The sequence below is a fragment of the Patiria miniata genome, unplaced genomic scaffold (genome assembly GCF_015706575.1).
Source record: "Patiria miniata isolate m_02_andy unplaced genomic scaffold, ASM1570657v1 HiC_scaffold_12, whole genome shotgun sequence".
NCBI lineage: Eukaryota > Metazoa > Echinodermata > Asteroidea > Valvatida > Asterinidae > Patiria > Patiria miniata.
In genome coordinates this window covers 6,072,199-6,088,832 of record NW_024037050.1, presented here as the reverse complement: position 1 = coordinate 6,088,832, position 16,634 = coordinate 6,072,199, and the positions used below count along the sequence as shown (strand labels likewise).

The 16,634-nt window shown below is 39.6% G+C and overlaps 1 protein-coding gene across 1 annotated transcript; it reads right to left on the bottom strand.

The window, feature by feature from the left end:
• Nucleotides 1–878: 878 nt before the first annotated feature.
• LOC119746344 (pleckstrin homology domain-containing family A member 8-like) lies at nucleotides 879–16,524 on the bottom strand. Its single transcript, XM_038223239.1, has 10 exons — nucleotides 15,593–16,524; nucleotides 14,617–14,920; nucleotides 10,555–10,744; nucleotides 6,853–7,122; nucleotides 5,972–6,057; nucleotides 5,330–5,385; nucleotides 4,734–4,864; nucleotides 4,100–4,167; nucleotides 2,354–2,415; nucleotides 879–1,576 (listed from the first exon to the last, which is right to left on the bottom strand). The coding sequence occupies exons 2-10, from the start codon at nucleotides 14,630–14,632 to the stop codon at nucleotides 1,391–1,393; spliced, it is 1,065 nt and encodes a 354-aa protein (XP_038079167.1). The 5' UTR covers nucleotides 14,633–14,920; nucleotides 15,593–16,524; the 3' UTR covers nucleotides 879–1,390.
• Nucleotides 16,525–16,634: the final 110 nt, after the last annotated feature.

Genomic DNA, 16,634 nt, shown 5'->3' with positions numbered 1-16,634 from the left:
CGAGTCCCTGCTCTAAGATCAATTTTAGCTAAGAGTCATCCTAAGACCAATTTCACTAATTAAGCAACACTCATCAAAACCACCAATTTGATGGCTGTTTCATGTTTGTTTTTATGGCTTGATGAAACAGTCGTTGAAAAGAAACGTGCAAAACCAACTTCGCACGCGCGTGCATAGAACACGAACTTTCGCCAGAAAAATATCTCGCCCCAGATCCACTCCAGGGACCATCACTCATCGATCTATCACTTCATTATGGACTTCTGATAACCCCAATGGAATTCATTTGGGGCGAAGCACTATATGCTACAACAAATTCTCTTCGTCTTTGTACCAGCCATGAACTACACGCACAAAGTACTACATAGTTTATTTGGGGTATGGTATCAAATGCTAAAAAAGTGCTACAACTACTATACACTAATAGGCTTTATAACACCTCACCCACAGATTCTGTGTCTTGATTGGCCGAGAGCGAGTCACATGTTACTTTCTAATTTTGCTATCATTCTGTGCACGGTCAAAAGTACTATACCCGTAGCAACCAAAGTACTGTACCATTAGCAACCAAAGTACTATTTCCACAGCGCAGTATTTGTGTGCAAATGGATGCTGGTGTGCGCGTTGCGCGTAGCGCGTATTGTTCCAAAGAGAGCGTGCCGCAGACTTGGGTTCATACATTTCGTGAAGGGGTAGTTTGGAAGAGAGAAATACATTTTCCACCAATTTTGTATTGAAATTGAAGTTTATTTCAACTGTGTTCAGATTTAAATAATTTAAAATATTAAAATCAAGCAGAATATGTGGGTGAAGTGTTATAAAACAAATATTGAATGCTTTATCTCGTGGTAAAGTAAAACTAGCCTCCCTCGGTGATCCATGGACCATTCTATTTTCCCTCGGCGAACCATGGATCACCTCGGGAGGCTAGTTTTACTACACCACTCGAAGCATTCAATATTTATATAGGATAGTACTGCCGCAGTTTACTACGAGTAGTATTTGTACCTTTATGGAAAGTCAGGGTTAAACTTGTGCTTAAAATTTCATGGATACACCAAATCCATCAAAATATACATTTTATGGCACCAGTTTTTTGATATTCCATGGCAAATATCAAATGAAACAAACAATAATATGAACTAAATGGCACGTCTGGAAAAACTGAAATAGCAACATGAAACAGTTTAACAGTATTAACATAAAGGCGCTCTTAGAAAACGTAATGCCTGAATAAAGACCTGAAAATGTGCAGAAATTTTGGGCCAACAAGGATTTTTACACAGCCAAACTTAGGTGTGGTGGTGTATGTTGTAGCGATGTTCTATTGTACCAAGGTGCCAATCGAGATCAGCGGTTGCTGCAAATTTTTCCCATAGACAGCAATGTTTCAGTTTTCCAATTTGTGCTCCTTAAAAAATTCTCTCAGGATACTCAGGATGTTTTCCATGCCCAGGAAGTATTGCTTCATGTCGGCCGTGACCTCGGCTTTCCAGCTTGGCTTGGCAAGATCTGCCTCGTTAACGACGAGTTTCTTTAAGAAGTTGTCTCTAGATGGCAATAGGTTCATAGCGCCCTGTTTAAAAACGATTCACCAAAAGATTAGCGACAATTTCAGGAATTAACAAAATGCATTAGGTGGTGTCAAATTCTTGCACTCGTACTTTCAGAGTTCAACGTAAATTTCTTTTAAAAAGTTTACAGGGGATGGGGGAAGGGGGAGAAGTTTGCTGATTGCCAGTCAATAGAGGATATGCACAGCTGTTTTCCCACAGTAATCAAAATTGTCAATAATAGATATATCAGAAATCCAATATTGAGAGTATTCGATATATCGATTATCCCATGTGAAAGTTTCAGACCGTTTCGGTCAAACTTGTGATTAAAAAAAAAAGTTAATTCCCGATTTTCCACAGCTTTCTCTGGCGCGTATTGCTCAATTTTTTTTCTGGCAAGCTGTCATTTTGAAGTAATCAACGAAAGAAGGCCTTTCCAACGGTGCTTCTTGAGACGCACCGAAGGAAATTTAAATTAGTAGTTCATTTTGTTATTCGGCAAAGCGCGCGCAAGCATTGGCACGACGCACACGTGCGCGCACCCTCTATAATTCGTCAGATCAGTGCGCAACATCGCGTATAGCTGCAATTCAAAACAATTCAAAACATGATTCAGCAACTTTTGATTTGAAATTGAGATCCTAGAATGCTATTTTTCTCGGAATATACAGCTGAAGCTGAGCTGAAAATTCATCAGGTTAGTTGTTCAGTATCCTTCATAAGTTTTTGAACACTTTTGTTGCTTCAAACGAACAAAATGCACAAATTACAAATGATGGACTATATCTTTAACTTACCTTGAAAGAGAACCTGACCACAAAGCCATGATGCTTGCTTAGCACTTCCTCGTATGCCGCTTCTGGAGCAGAAAAAAAATTGGCGAAATGTTGAAGACCAATCACACACACAAAATCAACTGAATGGACCTTATGCACTGAGGATAGGCAGGAAAAAAACTGTTTTTATATATTCACAGCCGCTAAATTAAAGAGGTTGTGGAATGCTCGAACACATTTCCGTCATTTTTCGGGTATATGTAGCCTAAGGTGTGATGAAATAAAAACGACTATTGTGTCTGTCATGAAATGAGTACAAAAGGTACTTTTGAGAGCCGTTTTTCAGGTCCTGTTTCGACCCGAACGTGCAATATGTGTAAAAGTCGTCGTTGGGGGCAGCAAACAAAACATAGTAAATCATGACGTAATAAACAAGACTCCCGATGCAGCGTAGTATAAACGAGTCCTGTTTATTACGTCACGATTTACTATGTTTTGTTTGCTGCCCCAACGACGACTTTACACAAATTGCATGTTCGGGTCGAAACAGGACCTGAAAAACAGCTCTCAAAAGTTTCTTTTGTACTCGTTTCATGACAGACTCAATAGTCGTTTTAATTTCATCACACCTTAGGCTACATGTACCCGAAAAATGATGGAAATGTCTTCGCGCATTCCACAACCTCTTTAAAACAACAGAAAACACTGTGAAGTACCTGCAATGCATATGGTCTATTAGCTTTATACTTGGAGGAACGCTTTTAACAACTACACGTACTGTGACAAGTGCTCCAGATGTGGGTCATGACATTTCAGGTCTGTGATCACAAGCGATTAAATTCCCCGCTTGTAATTACAAAACAACCGAGTGCTGTTTTGTGGAATGAACAAAACTGTGGACAAAAGAGAACTTCTGATACAGTGGAACACTGCTATAAAGAACATCGCGGGATCCACAGAAATTGATCGTTCGGTATAGCGATTTTAAGCTGCCGTTGCTAACGTACACACTTTTTAATAAAAAGCGCCCTTCATAACTTCACCCTGCACGCCCTGGTAGTTACTGAAAGACGACTTTGAACACATGCAGACTACTGATTTATGTAATCACACAGTATTGAGCTTACTACCTACAGCAACGGGTGGTGTTTCCCTTCTATTCCTTAACCCTAACTCCCTAAGCCTTTTTGCTTGGATGTAGCCTCAATCCTGCAAAATGCTCCAATTGGTCTCATGGAAAAATAGCATATAGCCTCAATCCTGCAAATTCCTCCATTATTTCTTGAACATTGTCCGTGGAGGGGTGACCACTGCCTGAATCCTGCAAAATCCTGCGGCAGTGACTGTCAATATGTTGAGGCTTGGCCAGCGACATCCTGGAGCAGTACGGAGGATTTCAAGCATAATCCAGGCCTATATTTATGCATTGCTTAGCAAAAACAACACAAGGTCTGGCCCAAGACCTTGACAAAGTGCATCCTACGAAATCAGTAACGCATTTGCCATGTAACTTCAATCCTCCAAATTCCTCCACTTTGGGAAAGAGGATTTTTAATGATTCAGGGCGGTTAGGGTTAAGGAAATAATAGCCACTTGTCGCTCTTCTGTTGAAATTTGTCAGCAACAATGTTTGGCATGTTTTGTACACAAAAATCAGGATCCAAGGATGATGTTTGGTATAGCGATGTTTGGTAAAGCGACGTTCCACTGTTCTACTCGATGTGGATATGTTCTTAGTTTTCAAGTCAACTGAAATGAAATACTTACTAGCCGCGTCATATGGCTCAGCTCCATTTGCTATGTAGACCATTAATTTCTTAATGAATTCAAAAGCTCTGAAATTAAAAAAGCGGTAAATCCTTTGAGTTTGAGTACCAGATCATACTTTTTTGTTATAAACTTTTTCCCCTTGCTATCCTATCTTGCATCTGTCCTGGAAAATATTTAATCTGTCCAAAACATTAGACAAACAGCCAGTGAAGTTTGCACACCCTTCATATCAGATAAACCACCAGGTGCGGATCCAGAGGGGGGTGTTGGGGGTTGTACCGCCCCCTTCCAGCTCTGACACGCACACAATATTATAACAATAAGTGCATCAGCAACAATGTGCTGCATTACCTATGTTTGCCTGTCTGCAAAATCTGACAGGAATGACACCCCCCCCCCCTCCCAAAATTCCTGGATCTGCCCCTGACCACTTTATATATGGGATGTTCCTGTGTTTTACTTTGGTTCTGTAAAGTTTTGTATTTGGCAACTGAGGAAGTCAACAATCAATTGATTTCAGTTGTTAATTTGAGTAGCTTATCTTTATTTATTCACCATAAATTATTTGTGGCTGAATCTTTTAAGGGATTTTGTTACAATACAATTACTTCAATTGATCCACTTCCCTCACCTTTTAAACCACGTAAGGGATACCACCGAGCGCTCGTCCTCGTCCGCTCTGCCCATCTTGATGTCATAGGTCAACATGTCTTGAATGGTTTGGCACTGAGTTGGGGTCTCGTCATAACACTTCCTAAGTTTCTGCAAGATAAGTAGAGTAAACATTCTGATAGGGGATATATACATGTATATGTTGTATGCGGAATTAACAGAATGTCAAAATCAATGTCTGGAAATGTTTTGCATTTTTAGGGGTGTCAGCAGTAGCATATTTGGAAGGGGGGGGGGGGGCAATGGTACCATACCCCCCCCCTCAGAAAAGTTTCACAGCTCTGTTAACTTGAATCAATGAAGAGCACCACTGATTGCCCAATGCTGTCCAATATTGTCTCCTTTGAACAATATTCAGATGTGCTCAGGCTGCCCCCCCCCCCTTCATTCTTTAATTTGCGACGGCCAGCTGACCAGAACAAAAATCCTAGGTGCATTCCAGCATGCAGAGTCTGCTTACCCCCCCCCCCCCCCCAGCCAAATTCTCCATATGCTACTCGGTTGTTGGATGCTGTTTGGTAACATTTTCCCCACTGTGGCCAGTTGTTAACTTACCTGGGCATTCCCTCCTATGTCACCTTCAATGAGACTCACAGAAGAACCCACTGCATCTGTAGAGGAAAAAAACCAAATCATCTGCGAGTTGAACAGAGAAAACTAACTGAAACAGGATTAAAAAAAAAAAAACAAGCAATATTAAACTCAATGGCTCTCTACCAAATGAGCTATCCTGCCAAATGTTATTAGCAGGGTCTAAATTTTGCATTGTCTTTATTTGGGGGCAGTGGTCAGTTCGTTGTTTTACAGCAATAATAGCATTGCTGCAAACAAGTAAAATGGCAGGGAGATCCCATAGAAAGTCACACAACTAGGGCAAAACCGGCAAAGCTTGGCACAAGCTCTGTGCCATTATAGCAAGCGATTCTGCCAGAAGGCAAAAGTTTATTGAAATCTGGCTGCATCAATCATTCACTTCAACGTTGAAGAACTGAGAGACATTTTAGAGCATACTATTTTGTCTTGTTTGTTATGGAGCCAAGTAATGCCTTTTTGCTGTAATTATTCGTCTGTAATAATTTGTTGTATTTATTTGTCTCAGGGAAACAAGTTATACACAGCCGAGATAGATTCAATCAGTTCTTTATGCTTGCATCTCATTACTTTATTCTGAGAGTACTTCTGAATATTTCACAGTACCTAGTAATGGTTTCAACGCTTCACTGACGTCAAGAAATTGCACTGTTGGTATCCCGTTATCCTCTTCAAGCTTGATGTCCGTATATCTGAAGACGAAACATAAACACAACTTCTTTTTCCCCAAAAAATATCACTTCATGCTGATTTTGTTTCAATAACAACATGTCAATGTAAACGGATTGCCCAAATTTCATGAAGTACTTTTGTGAACTGTGACTGAAATTGTGGTGCAAACATTGCTCCACTTTGTTGATATGACACAGGGACTTTTTTTACAAAATTTACGATGATTTCAACCTCAAATCTTAAAGTTCCTGATATTGATATAGAAGAATATGAAATGTGTCATAAAGAAGTCTATGGCTTACTACAAATAAAAATTGAAGCAATACAATTCACAATTTTATCTATTTGGACTGAAATTAACATTTATGACTTCAAGATGTGTTCGTCGTGATATTTTCGATTTTCACTTTGAAAAATAGACTTGTTGTTTCAATTGCTATTTTCTTAGCAATTCACTTATGAATGAGACATCGAAGAAAAAAAAATCCAATCCACATTTAGTTATTGAATTATTTCTTCCCAAAATTCAAATTATTGACTGCCAGACAATAACTTGACTCTCACAGGGTCTGTTTATATGTGTGCAAAATGAAAGCCCTTTCTTCTGGGGTTGCAGATGCCCGAAATAAGAATAAAGTTGGTTTTTCCCGTTAAAACAAAAATTTCTAATTGAAATTTAGATTATTAGAATGGAGAAAAAAAATCAATTTTTGAAGAACAAGGGGTACGTTTAATTAAATTAACTACGGTTATTGAAAAAAATGGTTGAATTGGCAAATAATGACCACTTAATCAAGCTGATCTGTAACACTTACGATAACTTCAAGGTTGAAAATATAGTTTGGATTGCATCATTGCCTCGACCGCTGCTGCTAATGCTGCTGTCATTATGTTTATCCATAGTAATGGGCCTGATGATGTCATCACTCGCTGGCCCCGTACCCTGTGTAACATTCTGTTTATCAGTTTCTACACTGTCTGATTGTGACAATGGCACAGTTTTGTTGCGGTTCAGACCGGTTGCCTCTGGCTGAGTGCGTCTGTGGGTGTTGACAACTATCTCTGTCTGTGTGAGACTGTCCACTCTAGAGTGAGAAAGGGAGACAGATAAAAGCCTTTTCAAATTCTCACAGTTATTTTGACTACGAATTTGCATGGCCAAATGTTCCATAGATGGTCAGGCAGGCAATGGACTTTTTAAAAAAATGCGGAATTTCAAAGTAATATATTCAATATTTTTACAAACACCAACAAACAAAACTACCAAACTATAAAACAACTTACTTGACTGCAAGTGAATAATAGTCTCAAGCATTCTGTGAAATCATGGCACCTGGTGTGCTGTCACTTTCAAGAACAGTGAAATCTTTGTATCAATTTCCAATGAAAGCTTAGCCGACTATTGTTGAAAAAAAAAAAAAAAAACGTTTTTTTTTTTGGATATTGCCCCCAATTGACCAAATCTAGTTAGGGAACCAGACTACAAGAACAGTGCTTTATTGCTTTTTTTCCAGCATCCATAATCACAAAACTTTGGTCAGTGTATAATATTTGTTATATAACCGACATACAGATCCTTGTCATTTGATTGGTGGAACTCACATCACGTGTCATTCGTTATTACTGCCATTCACGCCGGGGCTCAAAAAGTACTATCCGCCCATGGGGAATGGGAAATACTATTGAACAGGATCAGTCTTGTTCCATGGCGCGGTATTTGTGTGCAAATGCATGCTGGTGTACACGTTCAGCGTTGAGCGTAGCGCGTATTGTTCCAAAGAGCCAGCGCTACAGCGTTGGGTTCAAACATTTTCGTGAAGGGGTAGTTTAGAAGAGAGAAAAACATTTTCAACAATTTGTATTGAAATAAAAGTTCAAATATAGCAAATGACAAGGATCTATGTCAGTTATATAAAACAAATATTGAGTGGCTTTAAATTGTTAAATGGGAGGAATGTTATTGCTCGGTAAAATCTGGACTTTTCCAGTTCACTCGGCTACTGCTCGGCTTCGCCTCGTGAAATGGAAAAGTCCAGATTTTACCTTGTGATAATATTCCTCCCATTCCACGCTGATCCACTCAATATTTGTATGCAATAAAATACTAACCCCCACATCCGTCCATTTTGAAAATTACAGCAAAAGCAAACGTTGTATATTACCGGTACCTTCTATGCTTTAACATACGCACATTTTCTGCGACATTTCATAAAATTAAATTATTGTGTACTAATTGTATTCCTTTCCTTTGCTATAGCCTCAACCTGGGCACACAGCACGTGAACAATGCACAATTGATCCATCAATTGATCCTCTAGCCTTTCGAAACTGAGCTGGCTTGTTAGCTACAATCTTTGCCCTCGTTCTGTTTGAATACATTTCTACACCCTCCTCAGGGAAGGGTGGTTTCACAATTATTATTTACACTGAACCAATAAAAGATAATCACAGAACAAACACTGATTATTATGTTGCATCTAGGTTTCTGTTTCAATTTCAGAAAACTTTGACAAGGTCAAACTTGGTCTGAAGAACCCAAGATGTGTTATCTCTAATTTTTCCCCGAGAGGGGACAAGCACCTTTTGGTAGAGTAGATTTTTTTTGGTTAATAGACCACCCACCTATTTAACTTGCATTGTACATTGCTGCAGTTTTTGTGCACATACATACAACATGTACATGTATGTGGGTCATTCCACCGGGTTGGGGAACAATGTGTGACATATGACCATATTAAGAAAAGCATGAATGCCTTGCTAGCAGTTGCCCTACATAATATTTGTTGTTGTGCATTTCATTACTGCAGAAAAGTTTGAAATCATTTCAATGTATTTTGCCAAAAAGATGAGCAAAAAATGTCATTTTGGACGTAACATTGACACCGTGTCAGTGTTACGTCCAAATATGACATTTGTACCTTTTTTTAAATTTCTGCAAAACATTACCTAAATTCAGTTTGCGTACTTCTTACTATAGATGCAACACAATAAGAAAAGCTTTTGTTACGGAAGTCAGGTATTAAATGGAGCAGATATGAAAGCTTGGTTGTGTGGATGTAACATTGACACGGTGTAAAACCCAAATGTCACACTTCCATTGAGTGATTTTTACACTGTTACATCCACACTTGAGGTATCGTTTCTGCTATATTTGAACCCCGACTATACCAAAACAAAAGCTTTTCTTGGTGCTTAGGTGTCCAGTTGTAAATATGCAATGTCAGTTTGTGAAATATTTTACATACATGTAAAAAATGGCAAAAAAAAAGAAACTTTGGATGTAACATTTACACGGTGTCAATGTAACGTCCGAATTAATACATTTGTGCTCGTATTTTTGTCAAAATACTTTCAAATAATTTCAAACTTTCTCAAGTATTGAAACACCCTAAGACAAATATTATGTTGAGTAATTGTTTAGAATGCATTGATACCTTTAATAATATAACCAAATATATGGATGTAACATGCACTGCTTCCCAATCCAGTGGAATGACCCATGTACAAGGTATGCAGTTCAAAACACACTGGTGCATTTTACATGGTTGATTCACGAGGTTCTAGAAGAGGCGCGCCAAATGAAATACATATATGTACGTACCTACTCAACAGTACTTTTCCGTTATATTTACTCCCTGATGATTCAAAACAAAAAAGTGAGATATTTACAGTGGAGCCTGGTTCAGGGAACCAGACTACAGGAACGTGATTGTTTTTCTTGGTTTTTCCAGCATCTACATTAATTGTACAAGCACAAAACCTCAAACAAGTCAGTGTAACAGTTTTTGCTACAAAATACAAACCCCCCAAATCCATCCATTTCTGAAAGTTACATCAAAAGCAAATGTTGTATTTTCCAATAAAAATTTCCAAAACAAAAGGATTTGAGGAAATATTTCTTTATTTAAAGGGAATATACATCATTTGCTTTTGCTGTAATTTTCAGAAATGGATGGAATTGGGGGGTTGGAAATATAAAGCAAATATAGTTACACTGACTTTTTGGAGGTTTTGGGTTCGAAAATGCTATAAAAACCAAGAAAAACGATCATTTTCCTGTAGTCTGGTTCCCTGACTCCATATAAGAAGAAACAGAGCAGTTTACATACATTGGGGAATTGTAAGGTCAGGGAACCAGTCTAGCTGGCTCGTACTCGTTCATAGGTTTGTAATCGATTGCAAACAAGTACAATGGTCAATTGGGGCCAGTATTTGAAAAAAAGCCAGTTGTTTCCAACGCTGATCGGCCGATCAGCGTTGGAAATTGATACAAAAATACCACTTTTCTTGAAAATGACAGTATACCAGGTGCCATAATTTTACAGGATGCTTTAGACTGTCATTTACCAACATCCTATTAAGGTATTTCGCAAAAACTTGGTAGTTTTATTTTTCGATGTTTGCAAATGTTGTATATTCCCTTTAACCGCAATATGATTTGACTACGACAACACTTGTAAAAAAACAAACGTAAATATCCTTCTCCTGAAACAGCCCATATAGGCATTAAAACGTACCTCCAAAATTGCGCCTGTTCATTTTTAGTGACGGCGCTCGATCCAGCGAACATCCGAGTTGTATAGGATAAAAACAAACCTCCAAGAATGAGCACCAACACACCCCTGATGAGCACTCGACTACAGTTACTGGATCCCGGTGCACTGTAGTTATTGTTGTCTTTTCCACTCCCATGGGAATATTTTTCATCTGATGGGAAAAAAAAAGAAAGAAAGGAAGATTTCTTTCACACTCTTTGACACTCAGGACCTGAATAGACAAGTTGGCCATATTAAACTGAAAGCGAGGTAATTTCATTTGAAAAAGTGTTGCAACCTGATGCCACTTTTTTCTCTCCTGATATCATCTAAATTATGAAGGTCATTCATTGCAAAAATGATGATAAGACATGAATCTGGGACTGAGAAACATTTCCAATTTTGTTAGAGAATACTTTAAAAATTGTCGTCTATAGACTTTGTACACAATAGCGGAAGTGGCGTCAGGTTGCAACATTGTTTCCATTTCATTTTTGGAACTTGGGAGTATCTAGAAATGACCCAGGCAATGAAATACAGGTTTGTTACAAATTAATACCGGTCTGCTCTGATGAATAATTTAAAATTTGTGATTAAACAGATACTAATGCTTTTAAATTAAAGCTGCGTAAAAAAAAAACTTGGAGTGCACACCAATCATAAAGTAGTCTGGCACCATCCCATTCAACAGTTTACAACATATAAAACAGATTCAGGGAACAGGATCGAAAATGGCCTCCTGGTGAATAAGGTGTGTACGCCTGTATTGTAACTGACTTGTGCTTATTATAAGCATGGTTTAAAGGGTTTTATAGAAGGCTTTGTCTTGAAGCATGGTAAAACAAAATGCACTGGATATTTGGAATTTTGAAATGTAAAGGCCTTTTCAAAACTATAAAAAAAACTGAGTGTGTTGGACCCAGGTCTGAGATTTTGGGAACCCTTTTCTCACTCGCAAGAACCTAACACGACTTCTACATGGGTCTGCACCCGATATCACTAAGGTTGCAGACCAGTAAATCGGTCCGAAATTGCCTACGCCTGCCAAATCAGGATTTGCATGCACTCAAAATCCTCAGTATTTGAGCATGCTGTGGGCCATGAACTTGAGGGTTTGTAAAAAATACAGGTGGAAGCCGTGCACAGGACTGAGAGCTTGTAGTTCCGTTCAATTTGGATGAAATTGGGGCCCTAGCGCTCTATTTTGCAATGGAGTGTAGGCATCGTTTTTCAAAAATGGCGATGGGCTTCAGGACTATTTTTAGGGGTGATCATCTTCGGATGGAAATTTTTCCTAACAGTCATCAGTTGACCCCCAAAAATTGAAAAGGAAATGAAAGATGATGAAATAAGCTTTAATTTGATGTGTGTCTCCAACGCCTTGGAGAGTTGTGAGCATTTTTCCCGAATTTCTGAAGTGGGAGCATTTACCATTGGGGTCTATGGAAGTTTATTTACTGGTCTGCAACCCTAAACTCATCGTAACTTAAGACCCGTCGCATCATTTAGTGAAATCGTCCATACGCACCAATGTAACTATTGCCTGTATACAGATTTAAACACAGGTCCCCTAATCACTGTTGACTTCTTATGCAATATCTGATCAGCAGCTTTGCTTTTAATCACCTTATCAGAAGCTGAACACACAAAGCAAGGACAACGTACCCTTGTATTCTCATGAATTTGCATCACAGATTGGAGAAAAATTAGTCCTATCAGATCATGGAGCAAGAATGTAATCGCCGCAAAAAAGGTTGACACTTATTGAAAGGGTCATACATGTAATTGTGAGTCTGTTCATCTTACGATGATGTCATTTATAATTATATAGACCTTTGGTGAATTTAGTTAGCTAAAATTTACAGTCTTTGGTAGCGAACGGGGTATAAAAATGTAGCTAACAGTAAGGCCAAAAAAAAAAAATAGTCGGTCTCTGGTCAGACTGAAGTTCCGGAATTGATCCGGCGACGCGTTTTTTTAAATTTTTATTTTGGTGGCTTTTTTTTTTTTCAAGCTTGTATTGTAGTATACAAGGTGGGTACTATTTTGCTTTTTTGTGTCCTCAGTGTCCTCCATAATTTGCCTTGGTGCCCTTTATCATTTGCCTTGGTGCAATTTCCCCATTCCTTGGTGCTCCTTGGTACAAAAATTTGAGGAGGCGCGGCAATAGAGGGCGCTGTTGTAGCTTCCGTGTTAATTTGAAGAAAAAAAAGGGTTGACGCGCATGATTAAAATCGACGCGCGCACTGACCAGAGACCGAGTTTTTTTTTTTTTGGCCTAACACAATTCCACATAAGTCTATAAATAACGTCATCATCTCAGATTCAAAACTATGACCCTACCAATGAGTGTGGACTTTCTTTTTTTTGTAGTGTTTTGCAAAACACCTGTCTTTGTTTTCAGAGCTATTGTAATATCTTTTCATGACTTGTACAGAAACAACTGTAGTACTAGTGTGAATGCTGCATGTTATTTTTCAAAAACTACAATAAACAGGCCTCAACTGAAACTTTAACATTAACCAAGACAAAAAATACATTATAATACAAACTGCAAATTCAATGGTTCTTGTTGGTGAACACCATTATTGTTTGTAAAAACAGAATTAGATGTACCAAGCAAACTCCACCAACTAATGAAGTCTGCTTTATATAGGCCTATAGCCTTCATACATTTTAACAATTTTCTTTTGTAAGGCCAAAAAAAAAAGTCTCCGGTTTCTGGTATGCGCGCGCGTCGCCGTAGCCATGCGCGTCGCCAAATTGAAAAAGTTTTTTTTTTAATGAAAGATGATGTCTCAAAACCGCCAAACTCACTGGTTTGACTGGAATCCTGCTGCTGCACAATTTTAACGTGTTTTTAGATTAGGTTATGGTCGAGAATAAGCTTTATGTGGCCTCTCTGGACTCTCATATATTTGCACTAAGTTTAGTCGGGCACCATTTGCAGTCATCAGCCGACATTTGAAGCAAAAAAATCAGGTAAAAAAAAAAAAGCCGCGTCGCCGCACCATTTTTTTGGCAAGCACCATACCAGAAACCGGAGACTTTTTTTTTTTGGCCTAATGTAAGTTTGTTATTGGCATCACTGGCTCAGCTTCATTGCTTAGCTCTGTGTTGTATCTCTCATACATGCTATAGAGATATGTGGAGAATATTTCGAACTTTTCTTTCGCAATACGCATACGTGTAGGGCCTACACATGGCAAGCTCAACAACAATGCATTATTGTGTGGTTCAGGTCACCCAGTATCAAATTTAGCACAGTCAGTATCAAGGCACGTACATTGTGTGTAAGGTCAAGGTCTGCCTGTTTACAGGAATCGTGCAGTCAGTCAGCTGAGCTGATTGCTACTTGAAGTGCAACAAACTTTTAGGTTATTGAGCAAACTACCTACGTACATTTTATCATTTTTGGAGACCTGCATAAAATTGGTTAACGAATTAAGAAGGAGAAAATTCTACTTACAATGTAATTAACAGAAAACATGACAATGGAGAAAATTATAAAATTAAAAACAAAAACATTGAGCTGTGCGGGAGCAGTTTCAAACCCAGAAGCAATGTGGAATCAATCGGGAAAAAAAGTTACAACTTGACGCCACTTTTTTTCATATTATCATCTTAATGAAGGTCAGTCATTGCAAAAATGATAAGACATACATGAATCTGGGACTGAGAAACATTTCCAATTTTGTTAGGAAATACTTACAAAATTGTCTTGACTCTCCATGTTCTTTGTACACAACTGCTAGCTGAAGTAGCATCAGGTTGCAATATTTTTTCCATCAATCGAGCTACCGAAGTATTCGGAAAGAATGTACATTTAGTTTCCAGACCAGACCCCACTTCAGCGGTTGTGTACAAAGAACACAAGACAATTTTCAAGGTATTTCATTGCAAAGTTGGAAATGTTTTTCAGGCCCAGATTCATGTCTTTTCATCAGGTTGCAACATTCTTTCAACAGCCAGCTGGAAACTAACCGAGTACCAAGTACATAAAACTTTAACAGGGTGAAATACTTAACACAGCAAATTATTTACCCGTGACAGCACCCATCCTGCTGAGTGCCTTCCCTTGCTTCAGTTCAGACTTGTCGACACACCATCCGATTTATACAAGCGGCCGATTATTTGTTGAATCGATGCATGGCATGCATGGAGGAATGACAACTGACTCAGAACATGGAGATAGACCGGTAGCACTAGCAGTGCACTGCAGTGGCACAAGTGCAACCCTTCGGAGTGATACTGATGATAGCGACTATACGTTGACGTACGATGTCATCAGTTCCAAGCAGTTGCAATCCGCAGCTTCGCTAATCCGCGACTAGTTATCAACGGCACGCTATGATCAAAGATCGGATAAGATGTTATTGGCTTGGCTACACTGTGCATGTATGCACGTACGCCATTGCACGCGCAAAAAAAGTCAAAGACGGCTGTGTACGTTTACATTGAAAAGGCCAAGTAAAAGAAAAACATCAGGCCGTCGCCGTCGCCGCCGCGCCGTCTCCTGCCTGCTGTCGATCGAACATTACACCGTCTCCGTCCGTGACGTGATAAACAAGCGGCGTTTCGCACGTGACCTGTCCGGTGACCATGTCACGGGTGATACTGACAGGCGCTCCTATCCTCATCTATCTGCACTCATGGGCGTCGCCAGGATTTTTTCTAGAGGGGGGCAACATATTTTTGCCCAAAAAATGCCTGTATTTCTCAACACATTCTCGATTTATCAGTTTTAGAGGGGGGCAGGGACATTTTGCCCCCCTCCCCCACCATTAAATGTACACCACTATGACTTCGCGCCTCTTTTTCTTTTCTTTTTTCTCTTTTTTTTCCCCCTTCTTTTTTGTGTGGCTTTTCCGGGGGGGGGGGGGCAAGTGCCCCCTTGCCCCCCCCCCCCCTCGCGACGCCTATGCCTGCACTGGCTAACTTGCGCACTGCGTGTGGAAATGTCTATTTCAGATATTCATAATAGTTAAAGGCCTACAGTAAAAGCAACAACTCGACGAACCATTCCGCAGCTTTTTCCTGCCCCTTCTCTGTAACTTATATAAATAGTAGCCGGCCGGTACACGTGATGCAAGTCACGCCCTTAATTCGGTAGGTCGGGATGAGGTAGCTGCTTGCCGCCGTCGGCTTCCGCAGGCAGAGGACCATGATTGTGACAAGTCATCCTCGTCTCCACCGCATCATGATTCTTCTCGCTGTCCCCCGGCACTGTATGTAGCATGTGAATGAATATGAGCATGACAGCTGGAGTTACTCAAGCTACTGTTTAGTTGATGCCGATCCTCCCCCCCCCCACCCCGTATTGTTTAATTCCCGTTCTCGTTTTCCCAATTCTCATCATAGTACACTTGTCAGGTTGGAATTTCAGTAGCGAGTCGTGAGTCCATACGGTCTATGTCATGTTGGATTTCGCAGTCCTCCTCGGATGAGATACTTCAAAAAATCTTCGTATCATCAGCAAAGAGGTATACTTCGGAGTCCTGAGCCATCTCTGGTAGTGAGTTGATGTAGATAACAAACAGGATTGGTCCCAGTACTGATCCTTGCATGGGGTATTCCGCTGAGCACATCTTGCCACTCCGAGAAGTTTCCCTTAACAGCAACCCTCTGTTTTCTGCTACTTAGGAATGCTCCAATCCATTGTAAATGGGGTCTCCAATACCATACTTCAATGTATCGATTAGTAGACGTCTATGCGGGACTTTATCAAATGCTTTCATGAAGTCACAGTACACTCAACTGCACCTCCATATCCAAGATTTCTGTCCATTTGTCGATAACAGTACTAGGATCAGCTGCAAAACTGTGGATCTGCCGCTGATAAAGCCAATTAAATTGCCGAAGTGCTGAATAGTTGATTGCCTTTCATGTAGTCAACCAGAGAGTTTCTAATAAGTGTTTCAAGTACTTTGCAGAATGGTCTGTAGTTCCCTGCATGCAACTGTCTTGCTCCCTTTCTTCCGAATATAGCTGTTATAATTAGCCCTCTTCCAGTCGTCTGGCAATACCCCTGTCCGTAGTGATGTTTGGAAAATAACGGCCAG

What these genes read in the sequence shown, in the direction of transcription:
- LOC119746344 (XM_038223239.1), bottom strand. An exon ending in GAACAGGCGCAATTTTGGAG is followed by an intron (nt 7,123 to 10,554) that starts GTACGTTTTAAT and finishes TTCTCACTCTAG; the next exon opens with AGTGGACAGTCTCACACAGA. An exon ending in TGAGCCATATGACGCGGCTA is followed by an intron (nt 2,416 to 4,099) that starts GTAAGTATTTCA and finishes TTTCTGCTCCAG; the next exon opens with AAGCGGCATACGAGGAAGTG.